At 37.6% G+C, this 22327-nt stretch overlaps 1 protein-coding gene across 1 annotated transcript in view; it reads left to right on the top strand.

Annotated features, from left to right (window-relative positions):
* LOC107741707 (protein diaphanous homolog 3-like) overlaps positions 1 to 3020 on the top strand; it is a gene marked incomplete at its 5' end in the record, with an annotated part of 277834 nt that extends 274814 nt beyond the window's left edge. Inside the window, one exon of the mRNA XM_016554479.1 lies at positions 2345 to 3020. Within this exon, the coding sequence (XP_016409965.1) occupies positions 2345 to 2580 (236 nt within the window). The remainder of the gene's footprint in view (positions 1 to 2344) is intronic.
* Positions 3021 to 22327: the final 19307 nt, after the last annotated feature.

The following is a 22327-nucleotide window of genomic DNA, read 5'->3' as shown; positions in this document are numbered from 1 at the left end:
ATTGTTTTAAAATATGTAATATATTAAATTGTATTAATATTTTACAATATTACTATTTTTACTATTTTTTTATCAAATAAATGCAGCCTGGGTGAACATACTGTAAGAGACTTCTTTAAAAACTTTTTTTTTTTTTACTTTTGACTTTTGAACGGTAGTGTGCTTTTTCCCAAAATTAGACTTTTGTTTTCCATCAAAACAGTAAACATTCAAATGGGCCAAAATATCCCTTAGACCTGCATTGAAGAATGCACAATACTGTGTCTAGAGACCTGAATATCATACCTGTGAGTAGACTTTTTTTGTCTTGGGCCAAAGAAAGCACTTTGCAATTTCAAAGAAACATCCTGGCAAGCACTTAACAACACCCTAGCATCATGGACGAGAAGGCACTACTCTTAAGATAATGCAAAAATCTAGTTTTCTTTTGTTATCATGGTCTTATAGATTGATAAAGATGAATCGATGTGTTGAATGTCTGCATCTCTGCTTAAATTTGCAGCTTAGACCTAGAAACTATTATGAGGAGATGCAAAAACAGCTGCAGTTTTGTATTTTCATTGGGAAATTTGTTTGAGGACCGTCATGTCTGTGGGCTCCTTTATTGCGGTATTTTTGCTTAGCTGTTATTGCTGGCTTTTTTCTTCCCTCCCTTTCTCTCTCTCTCTCTCATTCTCCATCCTTTCTTGTTTGTAGAGATTGTCCTTGTTTAAAGCACTCATACATCACTCTCTCCCTTGCTCCTGTGCTGAAGTGAATGAGTGTGCTTTGCACCTTAGTGAGGCTCTGTTTGTAATGCTGTAGCTTTTTTTTGTTTGTTTTTTTGCTGCGTGGCTGTAATATGTTCTGTCATGAGCGATCCGAGACTGGTGCAGTAATCGTTGCTGATATGATGATAAAACCACTCAGTCCAGGACCAACCAGGAACACTTATATCTCCTCTTAGCCATACTGCTCCATACAGCATTCATACAGGTCAAGGCAAGGTCCGATGAATGTGGAAATGATTTTCTCTTTGCTTTTGTTCTTATTTATTAATTTGCTTGGTTTTTTTTCTCTGCATTTCTCCATCCATATACCACTCTTATTCCTGTGTTTGTAGTGTAAATGGGGGGTCCAAAGCTAGAGTCGAGAGAAGAAAAAAAAAAGTTTCCACATCAGAGTTTTAATAAATAAAACATAATAATAATATTTAAAAAAACTTAAAAGATAATTAACATTTATTTCTCATAATTGTGATTTTATCTTACATTTGCCACTACATTTATCGCTTGCATTTGTGACTTTATATCTCACAATGTGACTTTTTTAAATTAGTATTTATTATTACAGTTTTATTATTATTTATGATAACACTTTAGTATTGGGACCGATTTTCACTCTTAACTAAAGCACATATTCTGCATGACCATATTCTACATCCCAAATCTTACCCAATACCTAAACTTAACTACTACCTTACTAACTATTAATCACTATTAACTATTAAGCAGCAAATTAGGAGTTTATTGAGGCAAAAGTCCTAGTTAATAGTTTAATAGTGAGAACTGTACCTTAAAATAAAGTGTGACCTCATTTATTTGCATTTTTTTTTAAATTATTTTTATTTTGTGTTTTACTAAATCACAGATGTGAGAAATAATATTGGACAATTCTGACTTTGTGTCTCACAATTACTCATTTTATTTTTGGAAACAGGCTTCCAGTGAGGCCGTATTTGATCAATTTGCACTTTAAAATCAAAGTTTTAAGATTTTTCAAACAAAGAAAACTATTAATAATAACTGAATAAGATTCTGCATTATTTGTAGGTAACTAATCTAAAGGTGCCTGCCATTAGTCTTATTTTTTTAATTTACGTTCAGTCAAATTGTTATGCTGATCATTTATAATTTAAAAGACTTTTGAACTCCTCTCACAGTCTGGACGGCGGTAAGAGTGAGTAAGAGAAGGACGGTCAGAGGTTGCATCAGTCTGATCAGGTAGATGTGCTGAGGTAGTGAAGCAGTGCAGAGCATTAAGTCAGTGTGACGGCTTCCCACAAGCCCCTGCGCCACATCACAGATTTAGTGCTGGAAAGGCTAGAAGAACAGCAGTGGCAATAAAAAGGGTGAGAGGTGACGATACTGAGGTGAGCGAGCGTCTACGTGTTCGCCTCTTTCATTTTTATCGTGTTGTCATGCTGTCGGCTGCATCGCTCTCCGTCTTCCTCTCTCATTTCTTTGATGACTTTAGTGCCGGCACGACCCGTCCTCAAAGAGCTGCTAACTTTTATAAACATTTTCATGAGAACCTGTTTTTTTTTTCTCCCCATCTCTCTCCCTCCCTCCCATCTCTCCTGCAGAAAACATGAAGGCACCTCTGCAAAGGTCACGGTCGCGGCAGAATATCAATTTCAACTCGACACGAGCACCCACTGCCAAGGAGCCTCATTACGAGAGCGAACCCCATCCGTCTGCAGCCCACAGGCCGACCCACCGGGCCGAGAGAGAGAAGGAAAAAGAGCAAACGCCGACGCTTTGCTCATCCAATGGTGACACGGACGTGGAGGCCTTGCTCGCACGCCTGCGTGCCCTGTGATGACATCACCGCCTCTCGGGTTTGACCTCTGTAGTCACTTCGGTGACACAGACACAAAAAAGAAACACAAAGCTCGCAGTCACCTTTTGCTAATAAATGCCGGTGGGTTGCGCACATACGCGCATAGGAAAAGTCTTAACAATTAACCTTTCCCATCCGTCGTCTCTGCCCTTTTACCTCCAACAACAGACTTGTTGTCCACAGAAGTGCGAGTCATTGTGCTGGTCGGGTCCAGGATGAAAACTCGTCGCTGTTTTGTATTAAGCAGCTAATTACCGGACGGTTTAGAGTGACCTTTGGGCCAAGCACTTGTCTTTTTTCATGTCGTAAACAGACCAATTATTACTCTTTAAAGGCTTCACACTGCTCTTTAAGGCACTCATACATGCGTATTTTCACATACATAGATGTTTGAGCGATAGCAATTCAAATTTGTCAAATCTATTTGTCCTTTTCTGCAAAAAAAAAATAAAAATTAGCTTCTTTAATAACATAGCTATATCTTAAATGTTTATTATAAACATAAATCACTTTTTTCAGTGTGAATCTTCTTTACCTTTGTTTGTATTCATGTATATGTAATCAAATTAATACTAAAAACAGTTTTAATATGCATGGAAATCTTTATACTTATGAGGAATTACTCACTGTTTTCTATTTTTGAGATAAAAAAGAATGTATTAGTTGGGTTTCGTCCCCCTCAAGAGAGACGGTACTATGCAAGAGCAGCGGTTCTGTATTAGGAGAGCCGCTGACAGCAGATCCCTGAGTGCCAGGAGTATTTGTACTGCTTAGCAAACCTCACTGATATAATGCACACTTCTTCTCTGCACATTTGTTCTTGGATCTGCTGCTTTTCCAAATAATGTTTCTTTTTTCTTCTTTTTTTTTTAGACATTTGATTTCTTTGGTTTCTTTTTGTGTTTGTCTGTCTTGTTGTGTGCAGGTGTTTTCTCGTTGTATAATTGGCATGTTTTCACATTCCTCCTCATGATGTTTTCTGTTCTGCTATTCCTGATGTGATTTTCCTCTTTACTGCTCTCAATCAGGCATGACATCGGAATGCGATTAGCTGTGAAATCACATCTCTTTCTCTCTCTCTCTTTCTCTCTCTCTCTCTCTCTGGACTTACTCCCATCACCTTTTTTGATTCTTTGAAACAACATTCCTGTTATTGGATAGACATTATTGCGGTGACATCCTTTGGTGAAATGTTTCAAATAAAATAAGGAAAAGAAAAACGATGCAGAGAACTCTTTTGTTTGGCTTCAAAACAGACGAATGTCAATTCTTTTCTTTTTTTTAATTTCGTTCCACTTACTCTCTCAGTCAGTTTCCCTCATTAAAAGGGTGCATATGTTCTCGTGCATCCTCTCATTCATTCAGAAATCTTATTTTATGCACGGTTACCTGAGAGTCCTGGAGAGATGAAAGCCTCTGCTACCCACAATCACACCTTTATTGTATTGTAAATAATAATGAATGCTGTTTCCAAAGGTGTCTGTTCCAGTTTCATTAATCTACTTGAAATGGGGGAGGTGGGTTTGCCCCTTCACCACAGTAGGATGCTGGTGTTATTTGGGAATGCTGGTCGCTAAAAGAATGATAGCAGGTAACTTGCTGCCTATCACATTCTTAGCCAGCATCATGTGAATGACTGAAATTGGCAGCAACTGCACATGGAATTCAAGTGCTTGTCATGTAAAGTACAGGGAAGCTATTAAATCAAAGAATAAAACATGACCCTGACAAATAAAATAATAAGTTTAGTTAGATACTACTTTTAATCAGAACTATTTTGACATGTACTTTAAAATTTAAAGTACATTTTATTCGTTTTATCAAAGAATCCTGAAAAATGTATTAGTTTCCACAGCAATATTAACCAACAAAACATTGATAATTATAAGAAGTATTTCTGGGTACCAAATCAGCATATTAGAGTGATTTCTGAAGGATCACGTGACACCAAAGACTGGAATAATGATGCTGTAAATTCAGCTTTGCATCACAGAAATAAATTACATTTTAAAATATATTAAATAATTATTTAAAACTACAATAATATTTTACAATGTTGCTGTTTTTACTGTATTTTTGATCAAATAAATGCAGCCTCAGTGAGCGTAAAAGATAAAAGTAAATAATCTTGCCAACCCCAAACTGTAGTGTACATAAATGTATCCTAAAATATTGATCTTGAAATGAAAAAAAAAGGTTCACTTGCATGTTATTTGTCAACTATCCACTAGTACTGCTGCCTTAGAATCTGAATTACCTTAGAACATGTTCCCTTAGCAGGCTGCATATTTTTACCTACATTTGGTCTTACATGCTTATGATGCACTCCAATGCTTTCCAGATAGTTTGCTCAATATCTTTTGCAACTGAGCTCAAATATTTGTGAATTGCCCTAAGCCACAGTTCGGATTCCCAAAATAGATCACATAAAAGATAACATCGCCCAGCGATAAAATTGAATGAGTCTGAAAAGAGGCCATATTGGTATTCTTTGAAACCAATAACCCAGAAAACAACATAATTGACAATAATCTCCACACCAAATCTCCATTTAAATACCCTGTGTACATGCACCACACTTTGCAGGTAAAAACAGACCCCACGGTTACCAGAGGATAAAAGCCCATCACAACAACAGGCCGCGTCAGTGTGGTCGAATAGCTCTTTGTGCCGAAATGAAATCATATCAGTTTGCATCCATGTCCTAAGCCACAAAGTCACACGTCCACTTTAAAAAGAACATCGATTCCTCTCCTCCATGCTTTTTATTTGCGTTTAGTCATCCAAGACGTCAGGCTCTTTGCAGGCGGTGTGTGTAGTGCTGCCCTTAGCGGGATCACAGCTCCGATCAGCACCACGGACAGCTCCAGCAAAAGCAATGCTAATGAAGCACGGCCTTCCTCGTTCCCCTGTGTATTAGCATCAGACAGGAGCTCACTCTCTCCATCTCCCCTCCAAATGATCCACTGCCGCTGCGAGCGTAACCCCGAGAGAGGATGTTCTGTGCTTCTGTGTCCCGTGTTCTTTGCTCTCTGCTTCTTTATTTTTTATGAACTGCCTCTTTCTCTCACTCATCTGCTCTCGCCCTACTCCAAAAAGACAGGAGCACAAGAAATCACCCAATCCCGTTGCCTTTTTCCCAGCTTAATAGGACAAACCGGAGCGGCAGAGGATATGAAATTCTGCTCGATGTAGTTCTGCCCGAGTAGCGGCCAAAACTACTCCGTGAAGCAAACAAGATCATTCCTTTCCTATTTAATGCCTGCAGTCAGCTGGCTTTCCACAGGACGACGGGGAGATCAGAAGGGGTTAAAGGGTCACAGCCAAAACATTGGTTCTTCTTAAGACATTCTGCTTCGCGAACGAAGGTCAGGTGGGAGAGGTTAAGGCTTGTTTATGTAGATGCATGTGTGTTGTTTCATACTTCTTTTGTTAATTATGCTTCAAATGACTTGAAATGGCTTTTTTATTGTTGTTATTACAGTATGTACTTTTTTCCACTGTGTTTGTGTGCTTTTTACAATGACGGTTTCTATTATTCTCTCCGTTATCTCGGCTGTTGGATGTGAATCTACTTGACAGACGGTCTTCAATAACAATGTGAAGGTCTGGCTGTTCTCTAACAGTAGCAACCAAGACGAACACAGATTGTCCAACTAGAGAAAGAGAAACAGACATCTGTTGGTTTTTGAACATGCATTGATGCATCTCAAGCTGCCATCGCAAAGCCTTTCCTCCAGGCAATAACAAAAACAAGATCAGGAGATGGGGAGGGGAGGGGATGCATTTTCTTTATTGAACAGTTGTGCGGTTGTGTGTATAATTTAAAGGGAAACAAAGCATATTGTGTGGCAGATTGCAGTCTGCTCGGGTTTAATTGGAGATGGGGAGAGTTAGGCAGATGTTAGGCAGAGTTAAGACCGTTAAACTCTGATTACTAGGATGAATCCTCACCCGACACCTCTTCTAGCATACAGAGACCAGTCTATCTATCCATCAATCCATCCTGTGAGAAGACAAAAGTACTTTTATCAGTCCAACTGGACTGATTTACAAAATGACGTTTTGACAGTGAGCACGTCTGAGGATGAAAATAACTGGATTTGGCACAGTATGCAAGGTTAGTGACATCAAACCTGAGAGATTCTGAGATTTGTTCATATATGCATGCTTGAAATGAGAAATTATTCTACATTTATTGATGAGCTGCAGATTATCTGTTCTTTCTTTCCTCACCAGGTGACAAAGTGTGTGTTTGTGTGCTTTAATTACACCGGGGTGGAGTGTGGTCGCCTCTTCATCCACTACACTAACAGGAACTTCAGGTCAGGAAAACTGTGGAAATTACTCCTGGCAAAACTAAGTAGCTCACCTCTCTCAATTCACCAGATTAAGAGAGACTGCCCTCCAAAGTGGACTCTCCCTCCTCTTTCCAGGGTTCCCACGGGTCCTTGAAATTCTTGAAAGTTTGTGAATCTGAAAAAAAAATTTCAAGGCCCTGGAAAGTTTTTGAAAATAAGCATACATAGATACAGGTCCTTGAAAGTGCTTGAATTTATTTTATGCAAGAAGTTTTCTGGGAAAAAATCCATATTATTCCCTCCGGTCCGCTAATGTGTTATTAGCACTTCGTGGCCATATTAGCTTGCTTGATTTACGTTAGTTGCGCGCATTTACGTGTTATGTTACGTGTTTCCCCACGTGAGGTACTTTGTGTTGTACGTTGCCATGACGTTCACGCATGCACGTATCTACTACGATGGTACCTCAATGTTTCACACACACACACACACACACCGTTAAACATTGCAAAAATAGGCTGAAACGTGATGCCTGGAAAATGCAAGTTTCAAGATATTTGGCTCACCAAAGAATGGCTTGCCAGAGATGAAAACTGTAACAATGTATCTTACAAGGTAACACAATGTAACCTTGCTCTCACTTGAAATATGTCCCCACATTAACAGGGTGGCCGCGGGTTCTTAAAAAGTCTTAAAATATCTTAAATAAAGTTTTCCTAATAAAAGGTCTTAAAAAGTCTTAAATGTCTTAAATTCAGATTCAATGGGTCTTAAATATTTTCGGTCCCAGTTCCGCAAAAATTTCCCCAGTCTGACGGACCCAGTGGCTGTTTAAAGGGGTCATCGGATGCAAAATTCACTTTACAAGTTGTTTGAACATAAATGTGTGTTGAAAGTGTGTGTATACATCCACCCTATAATGATAAAAATCCACCCAGGGGTTTTTTTTTTAAATCCCTATTTTAAAATCCCCTTTCTCAAATCAGGCTGTTCTGAGATTCCTGTCAGAATGACGTAGTTCTGCACAGGCCCCTCCCACAATAGTTGATCGACAAGGCCGTCTTACCTTAGACCCACCCTGAGTGAGCTTAGAGCTGTCCGCCATTGTGTCGACTCCGGTGCAGGGGAAGACAAGAATGTCTCATTTTAAGCGATTGAGGTGTTTTGTTGTTGTATGTAAGAATGAATATAGCAGTCGTCATTTACTCCCGACATCTGAGCCGCTGAAGACGCAGAGGATTAACGTTACTTTCTTTTCTGAAGGGAATGCGCCGATCCCGATCTACCTAAATGCGTCTATGTTCGCGCGAATCATTCGTGATCCAGCTTCATCTACAGAAGAAGTGAGTGAAAGGGTTTTTTTATGAATCTTTGCAAATCGCCTTTCCTAATAATGTGCTTGTTAGCAAGTTTCGCGGATGAAGTTTACAGTCTGCTCGTCACCCCACAGAAGAGAGGGGCGGGGTCAGCAGAGCTCATTAGCATTTAAAGCAACATGGACTAGAACAGCGTGCTGAAAACAGAGCTGATTGACAGGGTAATAAAGGGTGTTTTTTCCACTACCATTGAGAAATTTTAACCAAAGTATGTTATAGACTTTTTATTAAGACCCTAAAGAATCATATCAACTTGTGAAAAATGGGCATCCGATGACCCCTTTAAAGTCATTGGACAGACAGATTTCCCCCCCCCGCTGTAGTTACTGCTACAGTTAGCTGACCAGCCTCCTAGCTAGTTTAAAATGGGTTAATGCAAGTTTACTGAAAAATGGCTCTAGAATTTTACTTGCCCGACGGGACAAATAGCCTGATTAAAACTTAAGTGGTAAAAAAAATAACCAGTGAAGCGTCGAAACGCAAGAATGATTCTTCAGATTTTTTTTACATTCAACGTAAACAGCGATTGATAATGGACAGTATATTTCTGGTATCAAGGTTGCGCTATTTAGGCTTGCGCTGCATGTTTCTTTGTAAGACTATTATGGAGAAATCAAATCAAATGAGTTTATGAAATGAGCAAAAGAGCTGAACGGGACAAAGAAACTCACAGAAGAAACTGCTGAGGTAAAAATTCAAAATGTTAAGTTTTTTTATTTATAACATGATGTTGTTAAGCAACATACCATGACAAGGGAGCTAATTGCCGAATATTCTCACGATTGCAAATGTTACATTGATTTTAGTTCAATAAACAAGTAGTTGAGTAGTCACGTAATTGGGTTACTTACATCTTAGACACAGTATTGACTGTTTTGTTCAGTTTCACCAACTAAAATAGTTCCAAACAAAGATCACAGCAGAAGTATAGCGCAATCTCCAAGCAACACGCAGCTGTGTTTTTGACTGAATGATTCAGTGAACAGGTTGAATGAATGAGTCACTAGACTCACTCATTAAGTGACTTACCGCCACCTACTGGTGGGGTTAGTATGTTTAAAAGTATGTATTTCCCCCCCAACATTTCCATTTTGTATATTCAAAATTGCATTTTAAACATTAATCTCATAACATTAATGCAGTTGTAATTGTGCAATGTAAATTAATTTGTTTGATAACAGTCTTAGTGTAAACTGAATCTATTGATCAATTGTAAGAATTTGACATGAAATATGATGCATACATTTAATAAGGTTTAAAAAATGGGATTTATAAAAGTAAATAACATCCTGAGGTTAATATCAAAAATATGCAGATAAATGTAAAAGCTGACAGAACACAGATAAAATATTGCTTCGGAATAAATTGTTTAAACCACCAGAAATCTTGGTCATGCGGTGCTTTTGTGGGGATATTTTGTATGGGATATTGTCTGCCGATATGACAAGTTTTCTGTATATCGTAATAATAAATAGCATGTTTGACAGCAATATATATATATATATATATATATAGCTTTGGTCTTAAAGAGGTTTGGTCTTAAATTTCATATAGGTGGTATTAAAAAGGTCTTAAAAAGTCTTAAATCTAACTTGTTCATATCTGTAGACAGCCTGATTAAGTCCTTGGATTTGAGGTTATTGGACCTAGAAAGTCCTTGAATTTGAAGTTAACAAAGGTGTGGGAACCCTGTCTTTCTCTCTCACACACACACATACCCATTCCCTCTTCTCATCCTAATCGTGAAGCGCCCATCGAGTACATGTCCCTGGAAAACAAAATTCAGTTTCTAATAATACTTTAGTCCTTCTTGGTTTGGAAGAGGTCTTTTGTCGGGTATTGTAACAAGTCTGCAGGGAGTTTTGCTCTTGTGGGAGCCAAAAGCAGACCGAAGGCTTGGCACTTTTTGCCATATCTCTATCTCCATGCTCTGCCAGACATCCTGAGCTTAAGTGTGCTGCACTGATCTTCTTCCTCTCACAGCGAGTCTCCTTTTTCTCTATTTGCGTCTGTTGTCCCAAATCCTTTCTCACAAATCATTTCCACCCTAGGATTGATCAGCACTTTGACCTTCACTCTTCCCGGGGGTTTTGTCTCACTTGTCTCTTTCACATCGTGCCTTGCAGATCCTTTTCACCAAAAATGGAAAGAGCTTGCACCTTCTCTTGTTCCTTCTCACTCTTTTTCTCCTTGCTTGACTCTAGAAGGGTTTTTCACCTTGAAATGGCACTTTTGTCCGTCCCTAGCGCTCTTACTGTAAGGGGCAACCGAATCCATCGGAGGCTTTAGCCGAGCAGAGCAGCTGAGTCACCTGCTCCAACGTGATTGCTTTGGATTCAGGATAATCCAGCACCTTCTCTTTTCTCAACTGTTCCTGGTCTATTTCTATCTCAAGGACAGGCCCTTTGAGAAAAGATGGCCTCAATCGTTGATAGAGGCCATGGTGTTATTTAAGAAAAAGCTTTTGGGGGGGGTTTAAGCAATGAACGAAGTTTAAAGAAGTCTTAGGTAAGGAAACAAACTCTAAGCTCCTTTTTAACCTGAATGGCCATTATTGGTTCATGCAAATGCGGAGTGATTTAGTGTAAATCCCTAGCCTTGGCTCTGGTAAAATCTTTCCAGTTGTTGCTCTGCATGAAAACAAGGGTAAATTAGACCTTACAAAGTGTCCTCAAAGGATGAGGCTTCTTCAAAATTGGTTAAAAGCAGCTCAGGTGAGAATGAGTGCAAATAGAGTGAGTCCTAGAAAGTGTTGCAGCGTCATCTGCGAACTGTTAAGACCTCCTCAGAAACTGCAGCATATAAATTGACTCGACTGTGGCCACTGTGTGAGTCAGCGGCTGTCAGCAAAGCTTAAGTTCGAGGGCAGATGTTGGGGGAGGAGGGTGGTTGTTCTTTTCTATGCTATTCCAGACAGAAAGATAAACATTTTCCCCCGGGGTACGGACTGTGAGAAGGGGTTTCTGTCCGGTCGGGGGTGCTGGCAGGGAATTTCAAGCTGTTTTTGGCCTGGAAGCCCTGACTCTGCAAGGTCACATCACCATGAGTGTGTGTGTGATGATGTGCAGGAAGGACAATACCCGGAGCGCATGTGATGGAACCAGGCCAGAGTGCCACCACGTGCTGTCAGCACGACAGACAGGGCACAACATCACCCGCCTACGAGGTTCTGGAGCAAACTGACAGTTAGCAGCATTACATGCTAACGCTCTTAGTCTTTTTGTATTCATGTGCTTTATTGATCGTATAGGATGCAGAGAAACAGGAATGGGTAAAGACAGATACAGTAGTACAGTATAAGCCAATGTGCGACACCCACCGCACCATAGCTCTGACAAGCTTTTGGTATTTGGTAATATTATATTATTTATTATATAATAAATAAGTATTTTGTATATTTTTTTAATATACAGTAGAATACATATTTGATATAACTGTATATGATTTAATGTTTTCAGATGCTACATATTTTATACAAAACGTATTTAATAATATATGAAATATGTAATTTATAAAAGAAATATTTTTAAAAATGCTATTTGAAAGTTTGGGGTCAGTATGCTGCCATTACTCCAGTCTTCAGTATCACATGATCCTTCAGAAATCCTCTTAATATGCTGATCTGCTGCTTAAGATACATTTATTATTATTAGCAATGTTGATAACCGTTTTTGCTGCTTAATTTTTTTTAAATGTATTTTAAGGAATTCTTTGATGAATATAAAGTTCAAAAGAACAATTATTCAAAACTGAAATCTTTTGTAACATGATACATGTCTTTACTGACGCTTTTGTTCAATTAGATGCATCCTTGCTGAGTATTCATTTCTTTTTTCTTTTTTTTTTTCTTTTTTGGATTGTTGGTGCAAATGTGCTGGGATATAGGTGTTCCTCCTAAAAATATATGGTATGTACTTGTAGAAAGGAATATATGTAGCTAAAAGGTTTTTTCTTTGGAAGATGAAAAGAAATGTGTGTGTGTGTGCATTTAAAGTACTTCATAATCACTTTATGTGATTTTATTTGCTTAATGGAAAAAGCACAAAGACTGAATCTGGAATTACAGACCTGGTCCATTCATGTCTAATCTACCTCAGCAAAAAGCACCTTATGATGATGGTTTACAAAGCTCAGACTGAGAGAGAATAACTCAAAGATTATGTTTGGAGCAGAGTGCAAGGACGAAGTGGCAGCCTTTGATCTCCATGGCGGCAGTGACAGCGACTGGGCGGGCAGAACCATGCGGAGGGTCTTCCGGGATTCATTATCCTGTTTGTGAGTCTTTTTAATGATGTGGGAGGTCCCTGCCCTCACCAAGAGTCACAACAGAGAGCCGTTTCTGCACACGTCTGAACAGACGAGCTGTGAGCATTCTCTAATTACTGTTTAAGATCCATTAAAACTATTTCCTTCATTCAGACTTTTCATGGCAATTACATTTGACTATAAGGTAATATGCACTCAGCGCTCATAAAATAACAACAAAAAATGCTTGATGAACTCCAGAGACAACAACAACTGACTGTTCAGCTTAAGCGTATTGTCATGGTATTTTTCATTTAGTGCTGCAAAGCGACAGTTCCACATTATTATATTGTATTTTAATTAGACTGTCCAGAGATCACATTCCAGGCCAAAAAATTAATGTGGCAGATCATCTACCGATGATAAATACTTCACATCACTAAAGTGATTAATCAATCCATGTTGGCAAATGCCCTGTGTAATACCGGAGCTATAGAATTAGGATCATGTCAATTGACTTGTTCCTTTAAATGTAACACAATGGGAAGATTTAATTATCTCTTAAGCCGGGGGCTTTTTTTTTTTTTTCTTTTTTTTCAATGAACAATTTTCAGTAATAATTATAGAGCAAAACTGGCAGTCTTTGTTCACTTGTCTTTTTTTGGTCAGCCAAGACCATTTGACCTAAGAAAGAATGTAAAAGAAATATTTCAGTAATTTAAAAGCAAAAGTATTTTTATACTAGCTTGTTCATAGATGAAACAAACATTTTGTAATTAGTGTTTATGTCAAGGCTTGCTTGGGTTGGTTTGTTTCCATTTTAAGGTAGCTTTTTAGTGAGGATGTCAGAATAATGTGTTTGGATATGTAAATTCAGTGCTGTCAGTCGTGACCGGGATGTATGTGGCATATGGTACAGTCTGACATAAAAAAGCATTGATGTTGCACAGATTTGGTTTTCCCCATGATCTCACTGGGGTCATATCACACTTTCTGACAAGCTATGAATGTAAAGGACAGAAAAAAAAATCACACTGTCCGCATCTGTCTTCAGCCGATCAGGATATTCCTGCTGATGATTTCGCACCATGTTAAGCAAGCCTGGACATGTCTTAGAACATGTCAAATATAGGTATGTATCTCACTTTCAGTCACACCATCTCACTCTCCCATTCCTCATTTCCTTCAGCTCTCTCTCCCCTCCTGTCCTCTGAGACAGCGGTGTGATGTAATGTGAAGTAGAAATGCTGTCGACTCTTTGACCTTGTGTTAAGTCTTCAGACTGAGAATGAGAGAGGTTGTAAAAAATGTTGTATTACCTCACCCTCTTCTACTGCTCTCTGTCTCACTCGGCACTTTGTAGGAGCGCGGTGTAAATCTACTTATCGTGTTAAACCAGGCCTGTTTGTATGAGGCTGCCCAGAACACCCGAGTCTCTAAGTCCCGACTGACATCATGACTCCACTTCGACCAAGTTCCTCCTCACGCACCTCCTGAGGTTTGCTCATCCTGTCATGTTCTGTTTTATCTCATTTTATAATGAAAACAATGTATTGCGTCCTGTTTAAAACAAAAAAAAGTTAACCGAGGCATTCTTTACTCCAAACCTGTATACTGTTTTGAACATGGAACATAAAAGGAGATATTCTGTCGAATCTTTATATAGCTTTTTGTCCTTTGAAAGACCGTTCATATTGACCAAAAGAGACCAAAATAAATAGTCTATATCAGGGGTTTTTAAACTGAGGTCTGGGGACCTCAAAAGACTGCAGAGGCATGATGGGGTATGGTTACTATCTAATAGTATGGTAATAGTGAGTAGAAAAGAATACAATGCCAACTCAGTAGTATTCATTTCGTTGACAAGTTTTTTTCTCATGACTTAAAAAAGACAGTGACGAGACGACTAAGGTCAATAAACAATAACTGCGACTATATCAGCATGCAGTATCATTGACGATAAAAGACGAGACTAAAATAAAAGAGACAAAATATTTTTGCGGACTCTTGATATCTGGCAACCACACACATGAAAGCTCGCATAGTAGAGACACTATGCGAGCTTTCGTGTGTGGTTGCCAGATATCAAGAGTTCAAATCCCCAAATCAAAGCTTCTCTGGTAAAAGGATACATGTTCTGTACTGTGTTTTGCTTAATTTTTACAATCTGGAAATCATGCACACGCACTTGATCTTCATTGCGGAAGCACCAACAATGATCTGAAAACGCCAACATACAAGTTAGCTGGAGTTTAGCGATCTTCATGTGAGATCTTCAGCTTAAATGAAAGTGTCATTCAGCCAGTCTTTGTTCTGTCATGAGATTTCAACTATATTGTTTGCGATTGTGGTTGCTGAATAAATGCGGTTGTTTTAATAGAGAAACATTATTGCAATTTGGAATTATTGAAATTACTATTAGGAGTCACTGTTATAATATTTATTGTTTGTTTTACCAGTTTTCATAATGTAGACAGAGAGAGTGCATAAATCTTTGGTAGTAATTTATATAATAATAGCCTATATCAGTACAATGGGTGAGGTAAAATAAACCATGTGAGTCGATTTTTGCTTATTAGTAAACGTATACCTGCAATGCAAAAAAAATTAAAAATTCTCAAATGACAACAGTCATTACAATTATAATTTTGAGCAAAAATAAATACAGGACTAAAACTAATTTAAAAGACTAAAACTAAATACAAAATGGCTGACAAAACTAACACTACTTAATAGACACTTAATTACACCCTACTGTAATATTTTCTTATATTTGTAATTTTTAATTTTACTGTTTTACTGTATTTTTATTGTTTAATTGTGCTGTTTTACTGTCAGTGGGTCTTTACACATGAACAGCATGATATTTGCCATTTATTTGAGTTATTTACATTTTGAGCTATTCCTCACACAAAGTTATCATATAACTTCAGAAGACTTGATATAGTGCAAGGGCCATATTTCCTACTTTTATTGTGCTTTTATTATGCTTTTTGTTCTTTTTTTCCAGCTTGGGATTCATGGTCACTATGGAGTGTCATTGTAAGGAAAAGAGCTGCAGATTCTTTAAAATGTATCATTTTGTGTTCCATGTAATGACACATATGTAACAGAATTTTTATTTTCGTCTAAACATAGACTATGCATATCTCTTTAATCAGGAGTGGTTAGCTCTCAAAGATTCATTTCCAAGCGACATTGTATAAAAGTGCATCGAGGTGCTTTTGTTTACACTCTGCGAAAAAAACATGTCACTGCTATTGCCATCGCACTAACCTGAAGAGTTTTGAATATCTTGGTGCATGTGTTCCCGCACTGTATTATCTTTATTAAACTAACACAAACTGACATATAAAAAAACAGTGAAGAGGAACTTCTCATTAGCTGAATGTGGAGAAGAAAGACACGCTGTGTTTTTTTTTGCCCAGCAAGCAGGCGTAAAGAAACAGAGCAGCAGATCAGAGAATGAAAAAAAAAACATCTCTGTTGCTGTTATTCACCGGTGTGGCAACCCCAAAATCTGACTAAAAGTCACTTTGAAAAACTGCAAATCAAATCCCTGCACCACCTACTCCACTTGCCCCCAAAGTTTATAGATACTCTAAATATTTAACAGCCATAATTTGCCAAGAGCTCTGGATTAGTAAAAAATGCACAGATAGAGGAGCAGTGGCATAAAATCAAAACACACATTGCAGACGTGTCGATGAGCGTTTTTTTTTAGGTGTGCAGAGAAACAGTTGCTATGGAAGGAGCTTAATGAGGGGGAATTAAGATGGAGATGAAGGAGCAGGCCACGGGGCTAGTTTTAGAAAAACCAGTCGAAGAGATGTCTGATCTAATTTATAAACCCCGAGTGTCATTTCAAAATCCCCTCTCTCTCTCTTAGCTGCTATGTAAAACGAGATGAATAAACAAATCTGCCTCATTAATATGTATAAGCATACATGTCTACGGCAGTACCGGGATGTCAACAATGCTTTGTAACGGGAGAATATTTTCAGCTGTCGCTGTTAAATGCACTATCAGCAGTACAGCATATTTGATGCATTTGAAATATTACTTGCCGCAACAATGTTATTATGAGGATTTCGTTCAGCATTATAACATGCTAAACATGTCGCATTTACTACAGCACATAATCTCTCTGTTCGAGGCTATAATATTCACATTTTCTCAGGTTAAGTCGAAGATACATTACAGCCTGGAATTCACATTTTGTTTTTTTGTTTTAACAGGTTGTGTACGTCTGACACGCTTGCATGCATGTTCACGCTCCAGTAGAGGATAGCTGGTGAGGAATTAATGGTACAATGAACTTCTAATTACCCCTGGATCACAATACTAAGGTGAGGTAGGAAAACAAGAGAAAGAAACGTGTATGCTAATTATATCCCAAGTAATGCAAAGCGGTTGCATTGACAGTGAATCAAAGATTGGTTTGCTGTTCAGGCTTTAATGGGCGGCTAACTGCTGCTCTCTCGTTAGCCATAGACTATTCATATGCAATTAGCCTGTGATTCAGTCTTTGTACAAGCACCAGGGCACAGCTTCGATGTGCTACCTGTGTCCTGTGGCACATACGGTCTCCCACCAACACAACATTTCCGCATGTGTTGTTTCTACAATTTAACATGACTGACTTAATTATTATGAAACTAAAAACTGAGAGTAACTACTTTTTTTGGGTGAAATAATATTGCAAATTAAAATATCTGTGTTCTATTTTAAAACAGTTTAAAATGTGTGTTATTCCTGTCATGGCAAAAATGCATCAGTTTCCAAAAAAAACATTTAGCAGCAACTGTTTTCAACATTATTAATAATTGTAATAATACTGTAATTTCGAACAGTATTGGAGAGTATCGGTAACACTTTATTTTAAGGATAAATTCTCACTATTAACTAGTTGCTTTTTAGCATGCATATTGCTGGCATTTTGGTCTGTTTATTAGTACTTATAAAGCACATATTAATGCCTTATTCTGCATGATCGTATTTTAGATCCTAAACTTAACTTCCTTACAGGGAAAACTCTTAGTTAATAGTGAATATGTGTTTCAGAGTATCTAACTAAAAGTGCAATACATTTTGCAGTAGCATGACAGGTGCAGCTGTTTTAAAATAATGTAGCTGTGTGTAATTTTTCATCAAGACTGTATTGCAAAAATCTAAAACATGTTCATTTCTGTCTATCTCTCTCTGTCTCAACTACTGTATCGTGAGTTTGATTCATTTCTGTAAATTGGTTAGTTCAGAAGGTGTATTTTGGCAAGTAATTTCAAATGGCCTGGTTCAAAAATAGATTTGGAGATGAATATGAGTCATCAGTCAGTAGTGTTCACAAACATCCCTGGGCACCATTGAACTTGTTCGTTTTGTAGCAAAATGTTGAAACAGTTAAATAATGTTGTTTTCGAGTTGTTTTTATAGTTTTATTAGTTCTCTTCATTGTTAAAGTTTGATATACTGTACAGCTTGTTACTGGTGCAGTCTCTTTCAACATGGAAAGTTTAGGTTTTTATATGTTGCCTCACAGAGAAGGTTCCTCATAGAGAACTCAACATTGATGCTTTCAGTCTGCAAGCATAGCATTTTTTGTTGTGGTTGTTGTTATCTTGAAAGGTGAGTTCAGTAAGTTGTTGACTGTTGATCAACCAAACATTTTTTTTTCTTTTTTGATAAATTATAAAGTTTTGTTCTGATACCCTGACATGAGTTGGGGTTTATTGCCATGTTTATAGATAAAGCACAAATTGTTGCCTTTTTCATGGTTTTTAAGTGTGTTAAATCAGTTCCTCAACCGGTGGCCTGTGGTTGAACAGATAATGGAAAAGCTAATTCAAAATATAATAATTATATATATATACATATATATTAGGAGTGTAACGGTACACGTATGTGTACCGAAAATTTTCGGTACGGGTCTTTCGGTTCGGTACGCACGTGTACCGAACAAATCATTCAATTTTTTTCAGGAAATTCAGACAATAAATGCCGTTTTGGCGCTCTTTGATGAGGCGAGACAGCTCGCTGTATAAACGCCTCCGTTCTGACGGCAGCACGGAGCGCGACCATCCCTTCCTCATTACTTCTAGTTTTAACGTGAATTTCGCGAAATAAACATGAATTGGCATCTCATGCCTCATGTAATTGCACAACTAGTGTTTCGCTCACGAAAAGATGCGATTAAAACGGCTTGTAAACAAAATGTCACGTAGCATTTCATTACCTCAGGCAAGTCATCAGTGTCCACAGCTCGTCAGTTCACCAGAGAATTTAGTCTAGAGAAGAGCATTTCGCAAAATATTAGACTAGGCTATATACTCATTATATTTTGCTTTACCTGTTAGTGATGTCTTAATCTTTTAATGTATATATAAATAAATCTTTTATGAAGCGAGTTATGACAGCCAACAACAAATAGTAGCCTATAATTTAGAAATTAATTTAAAAACTGCATTCAGTGCAATTTACATGTTTGCATAATTATTATTTTTTTTGAGTGTTGATTATTATAGTTAAAAATAAATAATAATTATATTTAAGTTTGGGGTCTGTTGTTAATTGTAACCTTAGGCCGCCTAATGTAAAAGTGCTCCCTATAGTTTAGAGCAGAAGCTGAGGTAGATTTGTAGGCCTATAGATTTGATATTTGATCAAATATGTTTAATTAATTCTAATTCAGATGAAGGTGGATTTAATCAATGTGATTGTCCTGATCATAATATGATGCTGGTCCATTTGTATTGCAAGAAGATTCTTCATGGGGTTTTTTAAGCATGAATTACACTGAAAAATCACATTGCTTTTGTTAAGACCATTAAAGAGCCTTTCATCTGAAATACAATAAATGATAAGGGCTGGTTACTTTCAATTCCATGAGATTCCCATTTCCAGAGAATCCTTTGTCTCAGAGAAGTTAATAAAAAGCCACTAATTTTCTGTGACGATGATGATGGTGACACGGAGAGGATGAATGCTGTCAGGAAATGTGGAACAAGTGATTGGTGCGAATAGAAAAGGAAGTCAAAACAAACTTAATATAGTAGGCGCTAATGGGGGGTGGAATTCAGCACAGGCTAATGAACGATTCATTTCAACAGCGCAAGGAAAAAGAACAAAGCTGCTCCAGTTTGGGAGGAAGTGTCTTCCATGAGCCGTTGACAATTTACGTTGTTTTGTATTACAAGTGTTCTTTTATTTTGAGCAGTGCAGCGATGGTGACTAATTGTCATTCTGTCACTCATAAGTTTCTTTTTGTCCCTATAAAATTGGTTTTAAGATTCTTTTACAACTCCACAGTTGTAATGAACATGAGTGTGTGGCCACAGGGAACTTCATACTTAGTTGCAATGCGAAATTGAATTTCGTTAGCATCTCTTCATTAATATAGAGCGTCTCACACTTGTGTTTTTGGAGGGAGCACCAGTGGCAGTCCTGGCTTACTTGGTGCCCTTGGTGAGATATGACGGTTTAAAAATGTTTAAAGAATTTCTTTGTAAAATGTGTGTGTGTGTAGGGGTAGGTAGATACTGAGGGGTAGGTTGAAGGTTAGGGTAAGGGGATAGAAAATATAGTTTGCACGGTATAAAAACTGTTACAGCTATGGAGAGTAAACCATACAAGTGAGTGTTTGTGTGTTTGACAGCAAGTGAACAACACCATACATTTTTATTTTATAGAGAAAAAAAACACATTTTGACATTTTTATATTTATTATTGTTTTGTTTCACATGAAAACATCATAGTTTTGAGCCAAATATTTGTATTTGAAGTGAAAACACTTGAGTGAACTGGCTCAATTTTGACAAATTTGTGGTGATTTGAAGTGCTTATATAGTAAAAAGTAATGTAAAAGTAATCAATAAGTAGTCAGATTATATTACCTGGAATGTGTAATCTAATAGATTGTTATTGACACTTTACATGTATTTTGGAATGTTTGATTTTGTATGATTACATTTTTCTTAACCATGTTATTCAGAAAAACTACATATTTATTTGTGTTTTAATAAATGATAGATTTTATTGTATACATATATTATTGTTATATGTACATAATTGTAGACATTTTTAGACTTCGTAACCATGTTTTGCCCAGAATACTCATGCAACTAAATATTTGCTTTATATATTGTTTTATTAATTTTGTTTTACTTATAATAATTTTTGTATTTAATTTTATGTACTGTATTATTATGTTATAATGTTTTATTTGTGATACTATAAAATGAGTCCAGAAATTCAGCATATTTTTATTTATTTTGCTCCAAATGGAAATGGAAGTTCATTGCTGTTTCATACTGCACATTTTGGCATGTGAGTAGCAGGTCATCCAGATATTCCATGCATACAGAACATTTGCATAATGCACGTAGTATACATACTGGGGAAAAAAAAGAGTACGAGCAGAAAGAATGCTGCTCAAAATCATATCTTTCCTCTTCATTATAATCGTCATTCGGATGGCCATCTTAATGATATACTTGTTTTTCTACTTCTGATGCCATTCAAGCTCACTGCGTGAGTCCATGCGGGAGCCCATGCATGTGAATGTGCTTTCTCAGGAAAGAAGAGGAGTTGTTTACGACTCTCTCAACCCAAATGAGCGGGGCTGACCGCCCTTATCTGCCCACTAACAGATCTTGTCGAGCGACATTACTGTACATATGGTCAGCCTGTCCTGAGGCTAGGCATGCTTTATGTGTGTGTGGAGGCAGACAAGCATATCTAGAGCTGTCATCTTACTGTGGAAGTCAAGCTGGAGACTCATGCACACACACACTTAAACATGTATTCACATACACACACAAAGCTCACATAAGATGATTTCCACTGACAGAAACAGATGCATCCCAGCTGGCCTTGAAATTTGTCTTGAGTAAAGGTTCAGAGATGCCAAGCAGTCCGCACGCTTCTCCGTCTCACAAAAGGCTGCAGGAACGCCCAAACGCTGGCATCCTCAGCTTCAGTGAACAAGCACATGTAACACTACTTACCATTGAGATTGAAGTCTGGAAGGGAAGTTGATGTTGTTTACTATGGCTGACTGTCTTAATTGGTTGAAACGAGAGACGAGTAAACATACGTACAACAGAGATTTGAGCAACTGGGTCATTTGGTTAATGGTAGACTGTGGCAATGAACTGCAGGGAGTGTAAGAGCGTTGATTATTATCCTGCTATGAATTTATCATATCACTTTTATAAGGTGGCATTAATATTTATATGGTATGCATGTAAGCTGAATGTCCTCGCCATTATTTATGACTCACAATATAGATTTTTTGTCAAATTCAGTATGGTTTTGCTTAAAGGGAATGAGTAGTTCTTTATGTAAAAAAATCTATTACCATTTGACAGATATATATTATTCATGTCTGTTGAAAATGACTACATTAAATCTATATGTGGCACCATCCAGTGAAATTATGCTACAAGATTCATTCTTAATGTATGTTTTATTCTTGCTCTTTGATTCTGCAGTCTTGACATCACTGTATACAGTCATGGCACTCAGAAAATATATACAGTATTATATATTTTTGAAATGTACTTAGCAGCACAACTGTTTTCAACATTGATAATTTAAGAAATATCATTGAGCAGCAAATCAGCAAATTAGAATGATTTCTAAAGGATCATGTGACACTGAAGACTTTAGGTGCGTTCGACTTGAAGCACGGCTACAGACGGCGGTCAACGAGAGCAGCCGCTTGCAGTCAGGGGCGGAGCTGAAAACGGAGCCGTCAAGCCGGACATTTCTGCTCCCGTTAGTGACGCTCTCGCGGTGTTTGCATAC

The sequence above is a fragment of the Sinocyclocheilus rhinocerous genome, unplaced genomic scaffold (assembly GCF_001515625.1).
Source record: "Sinocyclocheilus rhinocerous isolate Xijiao unplaced genomic scaffold, SAMN03320098_v1.1 scaffold796, whole genome shotgun sequence".
Taxonomy (NCBI): domain Eukaryota; kingdom Metazoa; phylum Chordata; class Actinopteri; order Cypriniformes; family Cyprinidae; genus Sinocyclocheilus; species Sinocyclocheilus rhinocerous.
Note: the sequence above shows the minus strand (reverse complement) of the source record. Positions and strands in the feature narration are given on the sequence as shown.